At 37.5% G+C, this 15,000-nt stretch overlaps 2 protein-coding genes across 6 annotated transcripts in view; one reads left to right on the top strand and one right to left on the bottom strand.

Annotated features, from left to right (window-relative positions):
• The window catches only part of arsk (arylsulfatase family, member K), a 183,928-nt gene that overhangs the window by 94,647 nt on the left and 74,281 nt on the right, over positions 1-15,000 (bottom strand). The window lies entirely within an intron of this gene.
• The window catches only part of hmgcra (3-hydroxy-3-methylglutaryl-CoA reductase a), a 24,000-nt gene that overhangs the window by 6,047 nt on the left and 2,953 nt on the right, over positions 1-15,000 (top strand). For 2 of the 4 annotated variants that reach the window (XM_005165515.6, NM_001079977.2), the window contains 15 exon segments: positions 670-757; positions 845-929; positions 1,014-1,119; positions 2,989-3,095; positions 3,180-3,299; positions 3,383-3,543; positions 5,379-5,620; positions 5,702-5,871; positions 7,706-7,900; positions 9,690-9,848; positions 9,989-10,146; positions 11,964-12,069; positions 12,154-12,324; positions 14,267-14,407; positions 14,515-14,673. In XM_005165515.6, coding sequence (XP_005165572.2) covers positions 670-757; positions 845-929; positions 1,014-1,119; positions 2,989-3,095; positions 3,180-3,299; positions 3,383-3,543; positions 5,379-5,620; positions 5,702-5,871; positions 7,706-7,900; positions 9,690-9,848; positions 9,989-10,146; positions 11,964-12,069; positions 12,154-12,324; positions 14,267-14,407; positions 14,515-14,673 — 2,168 coding nt within the window. 4 annotated transcript variants of the gene reach the window in all.

Here is a 15,000-nt window from a genome sequence, read left to right as displayed (position 1 = left end):
GCTAATTCATGCTAGAATCATGCTAATAACATGCTAATTCATGCTAGAATCATGCTAACAACATGCTAATTCATGCTAGAATCATGCTAGTCACATGCTAATTCATGCTAGAACCATGCTAACAACATGCTAATTCATGCTAGAATCATGCTAGTAACATGCTAATTCATGCTAGAATCATGCTAGTAACATACTAATTCATGCTAGAATCATGCTAACAACATGCTAATTCATGCTAGAATCATGCTAACAACATGTTAATTCATGCTAGAATTGTGCTAATTCATGCTAAAATCATGCTAGTAACATGCTAATTCATAATGGAATCGTGCTAAAACATGCTAATTCATGCTAGAATCATGCTAACAACATGCTAATTCATGCTAAAATCATGCTAGTAACATGCTAATTCATGTTAACAACATTCTAATTCATGCTAAAATGATGCTAGTAAAATGCTAATTCATGCTAGAATCATGCTAACAACATGCTATTTCACGCTAGAATCATGCTAATAACATGCTAATCTATCTATCTATCTATCTTTTCATACTTTTTAAAACTGTTTAAACTAAATAAACAATTACCGTCAGGCTTTCACAAGCCAGCCTCAAAGTTTGTTCTCAAACTTTAAGAATCTAGTTAATTTTTGTTGTTGTTTGTTTTTAGGCATTGCAGGTCTTTTCACAATATTCTCCAGTTTTGTGTTCAGCACTGTAGTGATTCACTTCCTTGACAAAGAGCTGACAGGCCTCAAGTATGTTTCTCTCTCACTTGAATTTTTATTAAGGAAATGTCGTTGTAAATAAATTAAATGCTCTTATTACTTTAACCATTACCCCAGTGAGGCCTTGCCATTCTTTCTGCTGTTGATTGACCTCTCTAAAGCCTGTGCTTTGGCCAAGTTTGCTCTGAGTTCAAACTCACAGGTACTTAACCTTTTCGCCTATATTTTTAAATTAAGGTTTGAATAAATGTGACTAACCTTTTCTTTGTTTTAATCCGTCCTGCAGGATGAGGTTAGAGAAAATATTGCCAAAGGAATGGCTGTTTTGGGACCCACTTTCACTCTTGATGCCCTCGTGGAGTGCCTGGTGATTGGTGTGGGGACAATGTCAGGTAAATTTTACCCCTCATTTATGAATATGGCAGACCCTTTTATCCCAAATTACTTGCATTGCATTAAAAATACACTTCAAAATGTGCAATTTTATCAAACTCATAACCTTGGTCATTTCTAGTTCCATTCTACACTGTTACTGAGCTTCAGAAAGGCAACCCAGCAAGCATTATTGTGTTTAACAGATGTGTAATAAATGTCTTAATAGACATCTTGGCAAAAACAAGGCTACATTTGGGCTGCCAGTGAAAATCTGAAATATAATGTGTAACTTTGGATGAACCGATGTTTTTATATATGGCCAACTTTCAAAAAGAAGTTGCCTAACCAATAAATTATGAATAAATAAAGCAAACATGTCACTGTAAGTGAACTACAATCAAAATACCAGTAGTCGAAAATCAGGCAGGCAGCAAGTGTTTCAACCAACAGAAATAACACATAATTTATCTGCCTAATTCTGTTCCCAGACCGATAACGATAACATTAAAATACCATTTATCGGCCAATATCGATATAGCCACAGATATATTGCTTACTATATCTAACATTACCAATACCAATAACCAATAACTTTTTAGATTTGGAGGCCAATAGCTGATAAATTACTTGATAAATATTAATATCATTATTTTCTAATTTTTCAGCATGATTGCAAAATCAAAAGCCTAACACATACATTGAACAACATAGTTTTTTAAAGAACTTAACTTAAAGAGAGTTTGAACTGATCGCTGAAATTTAGTAATGTTTTTTTATGGCCAACTTTCAAAAAAAAGTTGCCTGACCAAAAAATTATGCATAAATAAAGCAAACATGTCACTATACTTGAGCTAAAATCAAAATACCAGTAATCGAAACTCAAAATACCAGCTAAATAATATTAAAAAGTGACAGGCAGCAAGTGTTTCAACCAACAGAAATAACACATAATTTATCAGCTTAAAGATATCTGCCTAATTCTGTTCCCAGACCGATAACAATAACATTAAAAATACCATTTATCGGCCGATATAGAGATAGCCACTGATATATAGCTTCCTATATCTAACATTAACCACACCGATAACCTATAACCAGGGCCGGAGCAAGCTGAACTGCCGCTCTAGGCAGAGGACGATCACGCCGCCCTCAACCCCAATGTGAAAACGAAAGTGACCGGGTATGAAAATGAAGTAAGGTGTCGCGGACCTCTATTCTGCTGCCCTATGTGCGGAAATAACTGAGGACGCACAGATGTTGCGGACCTCTATTCTGGCGCCCTATGCGCGGATATAACTGAGGACAAGCGGGCGCTGTTGGAGGTGTCGCTCACTGACGCTGCCCTCTCTATTCTGTCGCCTATGCGCGAATATATCTGAGGACGCGGGTGGTGAGGGAGGTGTCGCGGACATCACTGAGAAGTGAAGACGAGGGTGGTAAGGGGGGTGTTGCGGACGCCGCCCTCTCTATACTGCCGCCCTAGGCGGCCGCCTAGGTTGCCTCTATGGACGCGCCCGCCCTGCCTATAACTCTTCAGATTTGGAGGCCAATAGGTGATACATTAGTTGATAAATATAAATAGAAATATTTTCACATTTTTCAGCATAGTTGCAAATCAAAGCACTAGCACATACATTGAACAACATAGTTTTTAAAAATATCTTTTATCGGCTGATATCGATATGGTCACCGATACATTGCTTCCTATATCTAACATTAGCCTAAAAATGACAGGAATGAATGTCAACACATAAAGACTGTCTATGTTTAGACATCTGTTAGGCAATCTTATAAACACCAAACTGCTTGGGGGGAAATGAGACAAAAAACCTGCACAGATGGAATTCACCAACATTAAACAAATAGTGAATTTTATTTTCTTGCAGGTGTGCGACAGCTCGAGATCATGTGCTGCTTTGGTTGCATGTCTGTCTTGGCCAACTACTTTGTATTTATGACCTTCTTCCCGGCCTGTGTTTCTCTTGTATTGGAGGTATGTGGAATATTTGAGTGTTAATACTCTACTAATGTAGGAAGACTTACAGTTCATACTCTAACGTATATTTACTTCACATAGTTGTCTAGAGAGAGCAGAGAAGGCAGACCCATTTGGCAGCTAAGTCACTTTGCTAGAGTATTAGAGGAAGAAGAGGACAACAAGCCTAACCCTGTCACACAGAGAGTCAAAATGATCATGGTGAGCATTGAACAAAAACTTTGCAGTATCTTGAGGTGTGGGTTTATGATATTGATGGTGTGTCTCTTTAATTATAATTGCAGTCTCTGGGCTTGGTGATGGTTCATGCTCATAGTCGGTGGATTGCAGATCCTGCATCAAGTGATGGAACTCTTGATCTTCCTGAAGTTGGAATGAGCCTGAATGAAAATCTGCCCAAGAGGATTGAGCCTGACATGCCCCTGTGGCACTTTTACCTGTCCAGGTGAGCACATTTCTGAGGTTTTGTTTGGACACATTTTATATTTGATCACTTTCAGTTATTTTCAGATGTTGAAATGTTTTATATTTATGCATCAGAAGATTACAACAGATTTTCTTAAACAATAACTAGTAAATTCTGAGTAGTACATTTAAATTATTTGAAAAAATATTTATAATTAAAACATTTATTCACTCATTTATTTTTTTGTCGGCTTAGTCCCTTTTATCCAGCAAGTTTTTACACAGCGGATGCCCTTCCAGCCGCAACCCATCTCTGGGAAACATCCACACATACATTCACACACACACATACACATACACTACGGACAATTTAGCCTACCCAATTCACCTGTACCACATGTCTTTGGACTGTGGGGGAAACCGGAGCACCCGGAGAAAACCCACGCGAACACAGGGAGAACATGCAAACTCCACACAGAAATGCCAACTGAGCCGAGGCTCTAACCAGCGACCCAGTGATCTTCTTGCTGTGAGGCGACAGCACTACCTGCTGCGCCACTGCTTTGCCTAATTAAAACATTAATAATTCAAATTACTATATTAACAATAAAAAGTACAATATTTGTAACATTTTTTAAATGTTAAAAATATTATTTTAAATTTTAAATATCTCATGTTGCATTGTTTATAATTTAAATAATAATTATAATTAGGGAAGGATATTAAATACTTAAATTAAGAATAAATATTTGTAAATGGGGCTGGGCGATTAATGGAAAAGTAATCGAAACCGACATCGAGAAGCTATAATCGATCTAATTTTTTCAATTACCTTCCCTACCATGTGTGGAGTCACATGACTCCACTCTGTTAAGCCTAATTTATAATTTATAATAATTGTTAATAATGATTATTATTTATTATATTATTTCAATATTATACTTCTTCCAAGCGCACGCGTACAATCCAGCGCAGCCTCCGCATACCAACGCACCTCTCAAAAAAATTTAACTACACGTCACAATGATGCGTAGCACAAGCTTTGTGATTGGTCGGTTTGGTAGTAGTGATGAGGGTGGGCGGCGTGGAGAGCCGTGTTTTAGGCAATGTGTGTTTTAATAGTTGTTCAGTGTTGATGTTCAATAAATAATCATATATAGTGGATAGTGTGTGTTTACTTCAATTATTTTAAAATCAAGCTGTGCACCCTTCATTCAAAAATTTCTCACTTGTAAAATATGAGCATATTTACTGTACAAAACTTGTCAGTGAACTATGAGAGCAAATTAATAAAATAAATTAATAAAATAAGTGTATAAACATACATAACATTAATAATAATATAATTCCAAAGGTAAAAAAAAGTTTCTAAAGAGAATTTAGTCACATTATAATAATGCTGTTTTTATAACAGAATTTAATTACATTATGAAAAACAGATATTCATTTTAAAGTTTGTCAAAGATTAGGTATAGTTTAGCTTAATAGTTTATATATAGTTTAGTGCAGTCTTTCTCAACCACGTTCCTGGATAACCACCAGCTCTGCACATTTTCATGTCTCCTTAACCAAACACACCTGATTCAGATGATCAGCTCTTCAGCAGAGACTGAAAGACCTGTAATGGGTGTGACAGACAAAGGAAACATGCAGTGCTGGTGGGCCTTCAGGAACGTGGTTGGGAAACACAGGTTTAGTGAATGGTAAATCACAGCAAAGTTAGTCTAAATGTCAGAGTTGGAGAAATCAGCATGTGCAGTTAAAGAAGAATATTAGCAGATAATCAATATGGTATTGATACATTGCATTTTAATAATAATAGCAATAAGAAGAGCATGAAATAACTATTATTTCCTTTTCTTTTTTTGCATTCAGGATGATCAGCATGGACATTGAGCAGGTCATCACTCTGGGTCTCGCCCTCTTCCTGGCTGTGAAGTACATTTTCTTTGAGCAGGTGGAGATGGAGTCCACTCTGTCCCTTAAAGTGCCCACTCCAAGCTCCATGCTCACTCAGAAATGGTCTCCGGATCAATGCTGCAGGAAAGAAATCCCCTATTCCACCAAGCTTGACAAACCCCCAACTCCCCCTCCAATTGTTACCAAAGAAGAAAGAGGTATTTCCTTCTTACGTTTAAATTTAATTTTCTTACGTTTTCGTTCTCTAACAGAGTCTAACTGCAAATCATCTCCTTTAGATTTAGTGATTCGACCCCTGCCTGCACCGAAAGAACCTGAGCAAAAAAGCACTTTTGTTCTGGGAGAGGATGAAACTCAGGAAAACACTCATGTGTCGGAGCCTGTGATGAGTTTACCTGCTGAACCGAGACCTGTGGAAGACTGTCTGTCCATTCTGAAAAACCCAGATGTAAGATCTTTGACAAATATCCATTTCTACAGCTATACAATATTTGTTTATTTCAAATCATAAGTTGCAATTGCAGTTTGGGGAAAACATTAAACAAATCACTTAAAATCTGTGTAAAATCAAAATTATATGGTTATTTTGCTTGCGAACATTGTTATCCTTTAGGTAAACAATTCATGTTTAAGTTAATCCACTGAAAAAAAAATTGTTTTGTAATCTTCAATCAAAATCCGACCATTTGCTTCTGCATTTGGAATGGTGGTTCTTCTCTGTTGACGTCAGTTTGACGGCATCAGACACAATATTCTTAAACACACCCCATAACCGTTTGTTGTTTAAGAGGGAATTATGCGCAAAAAGAAAGCCCCGCCCCCTACTCAATATTCCATTTCAGTTGAAAGTAAATTCATTTATTCATTCATTTTCTTTTCGGCTTAGTCCCTTTATTAATCATGGGTCGCCACAGCGTAATAACCCGCCAACTTATCCAGCATATGTTCAACGCAGTGGATGTACTTCCAGCCACAACCCAACACTGGGAAAGTGGAAGTAAATCAATATATTAAAATAAAAGTAGGCATCCATAATTCTCATGGACTTTAAAATAAAAAGATTGTGTTACAAATAATCCATATACATAGGCTGCGTCGAAAGTCGCAAACTTCCCTACTATAATGTACGCTATAAACAGTATGCGAGCTGAGTAGTACAATTTGTATGAATTCAAAAAATTAGAAAAACTGTATGCAAGAAGTACTCGGATCACCTACTACTTTCGGCAAGATTCTGAAGTGGGCATCTAATGGTTGCTAGGCTTTCCCATGGTGTCCCTGAGAGAATTCATGAATGGGAGTAAAGCTACGCAACTGACGCAAAGAGGTCATGTGATGATGACAAAATGGCTGATGTGGTGCGTCCGAGTTCTATTCATACTACTGACATTCATACTTTATAGAACAAAGGTGTTCAAACTCTGCATATTTTAATTCCAACCCCAATTAAACACACCTGAACTAGCTAATAAAGCTCTTTCTAGAAACCTCTAGGGAGGTGTGTTGAAGCAAGTTGTAGCTAAACTATGCAAGACACCGGCCTTTCAGGACTGAGTTTGGACACCCCTGGTATAAAACATACTTTTCTAATGGCCGAGTAGTACAAATACCAATGCAGTACCTACTGAGTAGTAGATGATTTCAGACGCAGCCATAGTGAAAAATGAGTGAGAGGTTTGGCTTTTTTATTGGTCATGAAAATAAAGTTACGCTTCGTGTTTTTGCATAATATTAGTATCTAGCATATCCATGACCAAAGCACGTTTTTGAAATTACAAAGCACTTTTTTTTAAATTAATTGTTTTATACCACCAGATTTTTTTCTTTGTATTCCCTACAGTACAGTAATATTTAACACGTCTGCGAGGGATTATTTGTGCTCTGCTGAAAGTCACCACATACCCTGTTTTTTTGAAACACTTCACATATAGTTTAGTTTTATTGAAGTTCCTCTCTTAATTCACCCAAAGCATCATAGGGCATAAGAAAAATGTGGATACTATTGCTTTTTTCTTTCCTGCAACAAGATTAACCTTGGTTTCCCTGCGAGACCGAAACCTTTAGTTATTTTTTACCTCAGGGTTAACACTTGTAATTGCTAATGAGATCCTCCTCTTACACTTTACACTCTTACTCTTAGCCAATTAGTTTCTGACGTTGGAAAGGATCAGAGGCATGTAGTGAAACTATTGACCTCGAAGAACACACTTCTGGTACAAAATCCAAAAATAATCACACGTCTGTGTGGGAGTACTTAAGCGTTTCCTCTTTTGACTGTGCAGATGGGCGCTCGGTACCTCAGCGATGAAGAGGTCATTGTGTTGGTGAACTCCAAGCACATCCCAGCTTACAAACTGGAGGCCATGATGGAGACCCCTGAGAGAGGAGTGATGATTCGGAGAAAAATGCTCAGTCCCAAATTCCCCGAGCCTTCGACTCTCTCCTGCCTGCCTTATAAAGACTACGATTACTCTAAGGTGAGCAATAGATCATCGCATCATATATAAATTAATGAGAGGTGATGCAAATGTAATAAACCAGAGATGCACTGATGTTACATTTGATATTTTAAGTTTGTGCAATGATATTCAATGGCTTTTAGTTTGTTTTTTTTAAGTAAGGCTGCATTTATTTGATCAAAAATACAATATAAAACGTAATTAAAATGAACTGCTCTGTATTTAAATTAGTGGTGGGCCGTTATCGGCATTACCGTGCTGCGTTAACGCAAAACTTATTGCGCAATAAAAAAATATCGCACCTAATCTATTCTCAAAGTTGGGTTGGGAGCTGGGTTTATTCTACAAAAGCTATGATGACTTTTACCTTGATATTTTAGCGTAGATGACCAGTGAGTCATCTGACAAAAAAAGTGCCCTTCTGAATCAAATCAGCAGGACGCCCTCTTGGATCTTTCACTTACTTCGAAAACACTACTGACTTATTTGCCGTAATAGACAATAATATAATTAAGGTGATTATGTGAAGTGCTTTCATGTAAGAGTTTCTTTTAATTTTGGCTGATTTTAACTGCAGTTTGGCAGTTTCACATTCACTCATGAACATTTGATTTATGCCCCTGTGACAAACTGGATTATTAGACGCAAATAAGGGGTAAGGAATCGTGAGAGTGTTATGGATTTTAATAACGCACGGCGAAAAGAAAGAAAAAACTTCCACATTTTGCTATGTGGTTTCTCAGTAAATGTAATGAATTCCTGTGATTCAAAGTTAGTTTGTTTTGCTAGTCATAATTCCAGCTTTTTGTTGTAACGTAACAATATAACACTTGAACAATATATACACAACTTGACAAAAGTCTTGTTGTTGATCCCAGTTGTAACAAATAATAGCTTGACTTTTATTTGATCATTTGGAAAAGTAGCAGAAAGCAGACTTTTCTGATGAATCATCTGTTGAGCTGCATCCCAATCATCACAAATACTGCAGAAGACCTATTGGAATCCACATGGACTCAAGATTCTTAAAAAAATCAGTCAAGTTTGGTGAAGGAAAAATCATGGTTTAGAGTTACATTTAGTATGGGGGCGAACGAAAGATCTGCAGAGTGGATGGCAACATCAACAGCCTGAGGTATCAAGACATTTGTGCTGCTCATTATCATAGGAGTGGACAAATCCCTCAGCAGGATAGCGCTCCTCATACTCCAGGATTGGCCAGCCCTATGCACTAAACACTGAGATGACCTCTACTGAGCCTGGACAAACAGCTAACCCACTTAAATGTATTACACTTCGCCGCTCACATCCTTTACTAATTACACAAACAAAAGCCTAAAGTTCGCAAATTGAAACCAAGCCTCCTAAATGATCCCTAATTTACAAATGCTTTCAAAACGTTTCACAAGTAAGCGCAGCTAATAAAATGCAAAGACAAATTTACTTTAAACAAGGGAAGGAATCATTCCTGCCTTCTAGCAAGAAATGTATCAAAACTAAACTAACATACGCTTAAAAATAAATATAACACTCACTCTATACCACTGTCCGCACCGAATGATGAGACGACTTCTACTGAGCTTCAATGTGCAGCATTTGTTTGAAATATGAATCTTTCATAACACTAAAAAACATTTGCTACCATACTTTAAAAGGAAATAACAAAGTAACTACCTAGAAACTGGAAAGCAACAAACATTTACATATTGAATAGCAGCCCTGGCAGCCCCCCAAATCATTGGCAGGTTTATTAGGATTTTTGGACCCCTTGATGGAAAGATCCTCATTGGTTTGCATGTTGTTCTAGGTGATGGGCACATGCTGTGAAAACGTCATCGGTTACATGCCAGTTCCTGTGGGCGTTGCTGGTCCTCTTTTATTGGATGGAAAGCAGTTCCAGGTCCCGATGGCGACAACTGAAGGCTGCCTAGTCGCCAGCACAAACAGAGGCTGCAGAGCGATAGCTGTAAGCTGAACGTTCCGCCATAGATGAGTTTGTTTGATGAGCAGTAGGCAATTTCACACCCTCCTGCACTGATGTAATGTTGCATAATGTCTAGGAAAGCACATTAATCTAATGCGCACTCATGAATGGCTTTCCTACAGTTGGCAGGTGGTGCTAGCAGTCGTGTTCTTGCAGATGGGATGACTAGAGGGCCAGTGGTGCGTTTTCCATCTGCCTGTCAAGCGGCTGAAGTCAAGGCCTGGCTGGAGAGTCCCGAGGGCTTCAAGACCATCAAGGAGGCCTTTGACCAGACCAGCAGGTACGGCACTATTTCAGTAAATCCATTTACAGCCAGAATTACAAACAAGGTTCTTTCATGGACACCAAATTCAAGGGGTTTTAATCACTAGTAATGTTAAATCAAGCACAGGGCTCGAAATTAACCTTTTTGCTTGGTAGCACCGGTGCTCCTAACTTTAAAAATGTAGGCACATCAGCCAAAATTTAGTCGCACACACCAATTATAAGCACCGTTACAACAAGTTTTATACAAACAGATTTATTGCATTTGAAATCAACACTAATCAAACTAACAAGCAAAAAAAAAAATATATATATATATATATATATATATATATATCTATATATATATATTCTGTAAGAAAATAGATTTTTATAACATAACTGAATGAACAAAGCATACACGGACCGCTCACCAGCCCTGCACGCACTGCTTGAAATGAATGAATCTGTTAACGTTATAACTGTGCTGTGGTGTCAGATATTGCACTGATGCTTTTGACATATACTGTACCTTATCATATGCATACGTCATGTTAATAGCAATACCAGTCTTTTTATGAGTAGCAATATCAGTTTACTCAGTGCAAGCCCGTTTGCGATGGTGTACGTGGTGTTCAACTTGACATATAGCTGCCACTTGCATGGCGGACAGCATCTGGCGATGATTGGAAGGATTAATCAGAAGCTCTCGTGCTAGATGTGGCAAACAGTTACCTGAAAATTCCATCCCACAGACTTTTCATAGCGGACTTGAAGCCAACGGAAGTCTTTTATCCACTCTTCGATAAGTGTAGATGTTGGATTAACATTCAGCACATGATCACTAGTAGGATGTCATTATTTATAACTTTAGATGTCATGGTTTCTAAAACAAAACCTGTCAGTTTTATCTTCATTCTCATCTTCAGCGCTTTACATTTTTTCGCGGTAGTAGCTCTCTCTGTCATCCCAAGCCTGAAGGCACTGACTGAGTGATTGACAGCTGATATTTCAGTGCTAGAGCAGTGGTGGGCCAATAAGAAGAGTGCGAAGGCGGGGCAAGCATTACGGACTTAGCTTCGTTTACTGCAGCAAGTTGACATTTCAACTGTTTTAAACCATTTCCGAGCACTGCGTTTCGCGTTTCAAGTGCAGAAAAAGAGCTTAGAGATGCATTCTGCGTGAATGTCTCGCGAATCCGCGCATGTGGTGAACATTTTGCAGTAAAAACTGGTCGCACACAACAATTTTAAGCACTCGCACCAATCCTCCCAAATATATTTTTGTTTAATATCTGTTTGATTAGTTTGAGGTATCTGGGTCTTTACTGGATGTCTTTAGTGTGACAGTCGTTCAATAGTCCTGACAGTAGTTTTTAATAGCAAAAGAGGGTTTGCATTGGCGCAAGCTGTTAGCACATTTGGTCTTTTAGGGTCCCATTAAATTAAAACAACGTTTTTTTAGACTTTAGTATCAGTATTTCATAAATCTATAAGCTAGTGCGCACCAAAACTGTGACAAAAATGTACATTTAAGAGATATACACTTATATAAACATGTAAAGCTTATAGATTGTCATTTCTTCACACCTTTCATCAAACCTTGACCAATCAAATGTTCTCTAGTATCTGACATGTCCTGCCCCCTTCACATTTGATTTGACACTTTCATGGGTATTGGCTGTTTTTTTAAGGGGGAGTGGTTACACCATGTTCCAGCCCCTTTTTTATGTTTCAATTGAGATTACACCAAACACTGAATAAAAATTCACATTTTTAAGCACTTCACAAGAGCTTTAAATTTCCATTTTTGTGTACATTTATTTAACTTTATATTTGCGTTTTTTTTGTGTAGGTTTGCACGATTAGAGAAGCTTCTGATTGGCCTGGCAAGTCGCAACTTGTATATTCGCTTTCAGTCCAGAACAGGAGACGCAATGGGAATGAACATGATCTCAAAGGTATGCCGAATTGTATTTTTCCACTATTTAAATACAAAGCGTTGTGAAACCCCGTCACTCATTTCTTTTCTCTGCGTTCACCAGGGCACAGAACAAGCTCTCGCCAGACTGAAGGAGGAATTTCCAGAGCTCCAGGTTTTGGCTGTTAGTGGAAATTACTGTACTGACAAAAAACCTGCCGCCATCAACTGGATTGAGGGAAGGGGCAAGTCAGTGGTGTGTGAGACCACCATTCCAGCCAAAGTGGTTAAAGAGGTACACAGCTTCATTCAAATCTGCAAAACTTACTGCTGACAAAACTGTAATATACAGTGGGTGACACTTCAAAAGGACCATTACCGCCATCTGTGCTGCTGCTGTGGCAGTAAGGGATTAAGAACGAGTTTTTAGGTGTAACAGCATTTTGCGACTGCGCAAAGGGACGGGATGTGAAAAGACAGAACTATACAGTAGCTGTAAACACCCTGCTACTTGTAAATGAAGCCTTATGATTCCTTCATTAATCTGCATTGCATTTACTTGTTTAAGGAGTTACACTATTGAGGTTTTAGGCTTTTTGGCCCATCATAAAGTTTTTTTTTATTATAATATAAAGAAAACATCTCAAATTAAGTTTTAATGATTTTTTTCACACATTATTTTTTGTTTTTGTAGATTCCAATTGCAGTGAAAATTTTATTGTCTTCTTATAAAGCTATAAATCTTTACTTCAGCTGCACCTACATAAACCAAATAATATAGTTTTTGCATATTTACATTCTGAAGATTGTGCGCCTACACAATTACAGCATAAAACTACTGATTTCTTTAGGGCCCTACAACATATCATTTCAGCATCGATATCACGATGTGCGTGTTTGCAATAGTCACATCGCAAAATTTCCAATGTTGTGTTGTGTTTCTAATTAATCAACAATTGGGAACTCATGAGACTTGTGAAGTCATTGCCAAGTATAACCATACCACATTGATCATTTGCATGCGTTCTAAAGGCTTTTCAAGAGTATTCAGGCACAATAATGTACAACATTTGTAACTTTAATGAACACTAAATTTACTGAACTATTAATACAATGAAGACTGTATAGTGGTATTGTAAACTTTATTATTCAATTTCTGTACCTGAATACTGTTTGACTCTTCAGGAAACCCATAAAGCAGTTTTTTCTTTGCTCTATTGTAATTATTCTTGGTTGCAAGTAGTTTATTTTTATACATGATTCACATCCTTACAAAATTAACCCAATCAATCAAAATGAATGATTTCCCCCCAAAACAGAGCTATAAAAGCTGTCTGGGCAAATTGTATTCGTATCGCAATATATATCGCACAAAAACGAAATATTGCAATGCCTAATTTTTCTAATATCGTGCACTGGTTTTCTTAATATTTTTTTAATTTCTGTAAAAGACAGATTCTTGCTTAAATTTGGAACCAACATTCAGATTTGTGTGCTAGAAATGTGTGCAGATTAGCACATATCTAATCAAACAAAGTCATCAAAGTCATTCGCAAACTCATTCGCATACTTTAGAAAACGCAATGAAAAGGGTGTCCACAAGCTCTTAAAAAGTATTAAAGGTTGATAAATCAATTACGAGAAAATATAGGTATTAGTAAGTCTAAATCGCGTTTTTACGAGATTTAAAATTTTGTTTAAGCTTTGTCCAAAGTGTTTGACTTCACAAAAGCATAAATATATTTATTTTCCTCCTAATATTAACAACATGGCATGCTCGATCCACACGATTCGTTCGGGCTAGGGCGCATCCGACCAAGCTTCTCCATCTGGGTGATGGCAGAGTGGGAAAATGTAAGTTTACGTACTCCTGGTTGGAGAAAGATGAGTTTAAACAGTGACTAAAGCCTGTCACTAAAAACAATCACATAATTAATTATTTCAAAAGTTTCGTTGCAGGGTTGTGCTCCATTGATTTATTTAACTACAACTGTTTATTTAGTTAAGGTTTTGATATTGATTAGAAGTGGCCATGAGATCTTAAAATATTCTAAGGTCTTTAAAAACTCTTAAAAAATATTGAAATGACCTTTAGGATTCCTGCATTTACCCTGATGTAGTATGTTGATAAAGTTCATTTTGTACCCTATTCACCTAAAGTCTTTCCTTCAGTGCAATATAAATGTACATTTAAAAAAATATAAATCCACGAGTCTCACACAACTGTTTCTGCTCAGATTTTAAAGACGTCGACTGAGGCTCTGGTGGACGTGAACATCAGCAAGAATTTGGTTGGATCTGCGATGGCTGGAAGCATTGGTGGTTATAACGCTCACGCCGCCAACATCGTAGCTGCTATCTATATTGCTTGTGGACAGGTAATAAAATCGATGTTATTTACAGTATGAGTTTGATAAGGAATATGATATCTGATTATAGATTTACAGTAGATGCAGATGTTTACATATGAAATTGTCCCTGACAGGACCCGGCGCAGACAGTGGGCAGCTCTAACTGTATCACTTTAATGGAGGCTTCAGGAGCTACAGGGGAGGATCTGTATATCAGCTGCACTATGCCCTCCATTGAGCTGGGCACTGTGGGTGGAGGCACTAACCTTCCTCCTCAACAGGCCTGTTTAAAGGTATTTCCGCTGGATTTGGGATGATTAACTCTACCCAAAAATTAAATCCTGTCATTAATTACCCTCAAATCATTAAAATTCTCTGACACCTTAATTAAACTTTGAGGAAGTTAGATGTTTTAGATGAAATCAGAGAGCTCTCTCATCCTCCATTGACAGCAATGGTCCCGAAATGTTCAGAAAAGGAACCAAAAACACTGCATTGGACATGAGTGGTGCCAATGTAATCATATGAGCTCTATGAAGACTTTTGTGTGCCAAAATAAACTGAAAAACTGTTGCCTTTGACTTCCATATCAGGTCAGATTAGACTCTAATGGTAATATG

Source organism: Danio rerio, chromosome 5 (assembly GCF_049306965.1).
Source record: "Danio rerio strain Tuebingen ecotype United States chromosome 5, GRCz12tu, whole genome shotgun sequence".
NCBI lineage: Eukaryota > Metazoa > Chordata > Actinopteri > Cypriniformes > Danionidae > Danio > Danio rerio.
The sequence above is the reverse complement of the archived record's forward strand: the minus strand, read 5'-3'. Positions and strand labels throughout refer to the sequence as shown.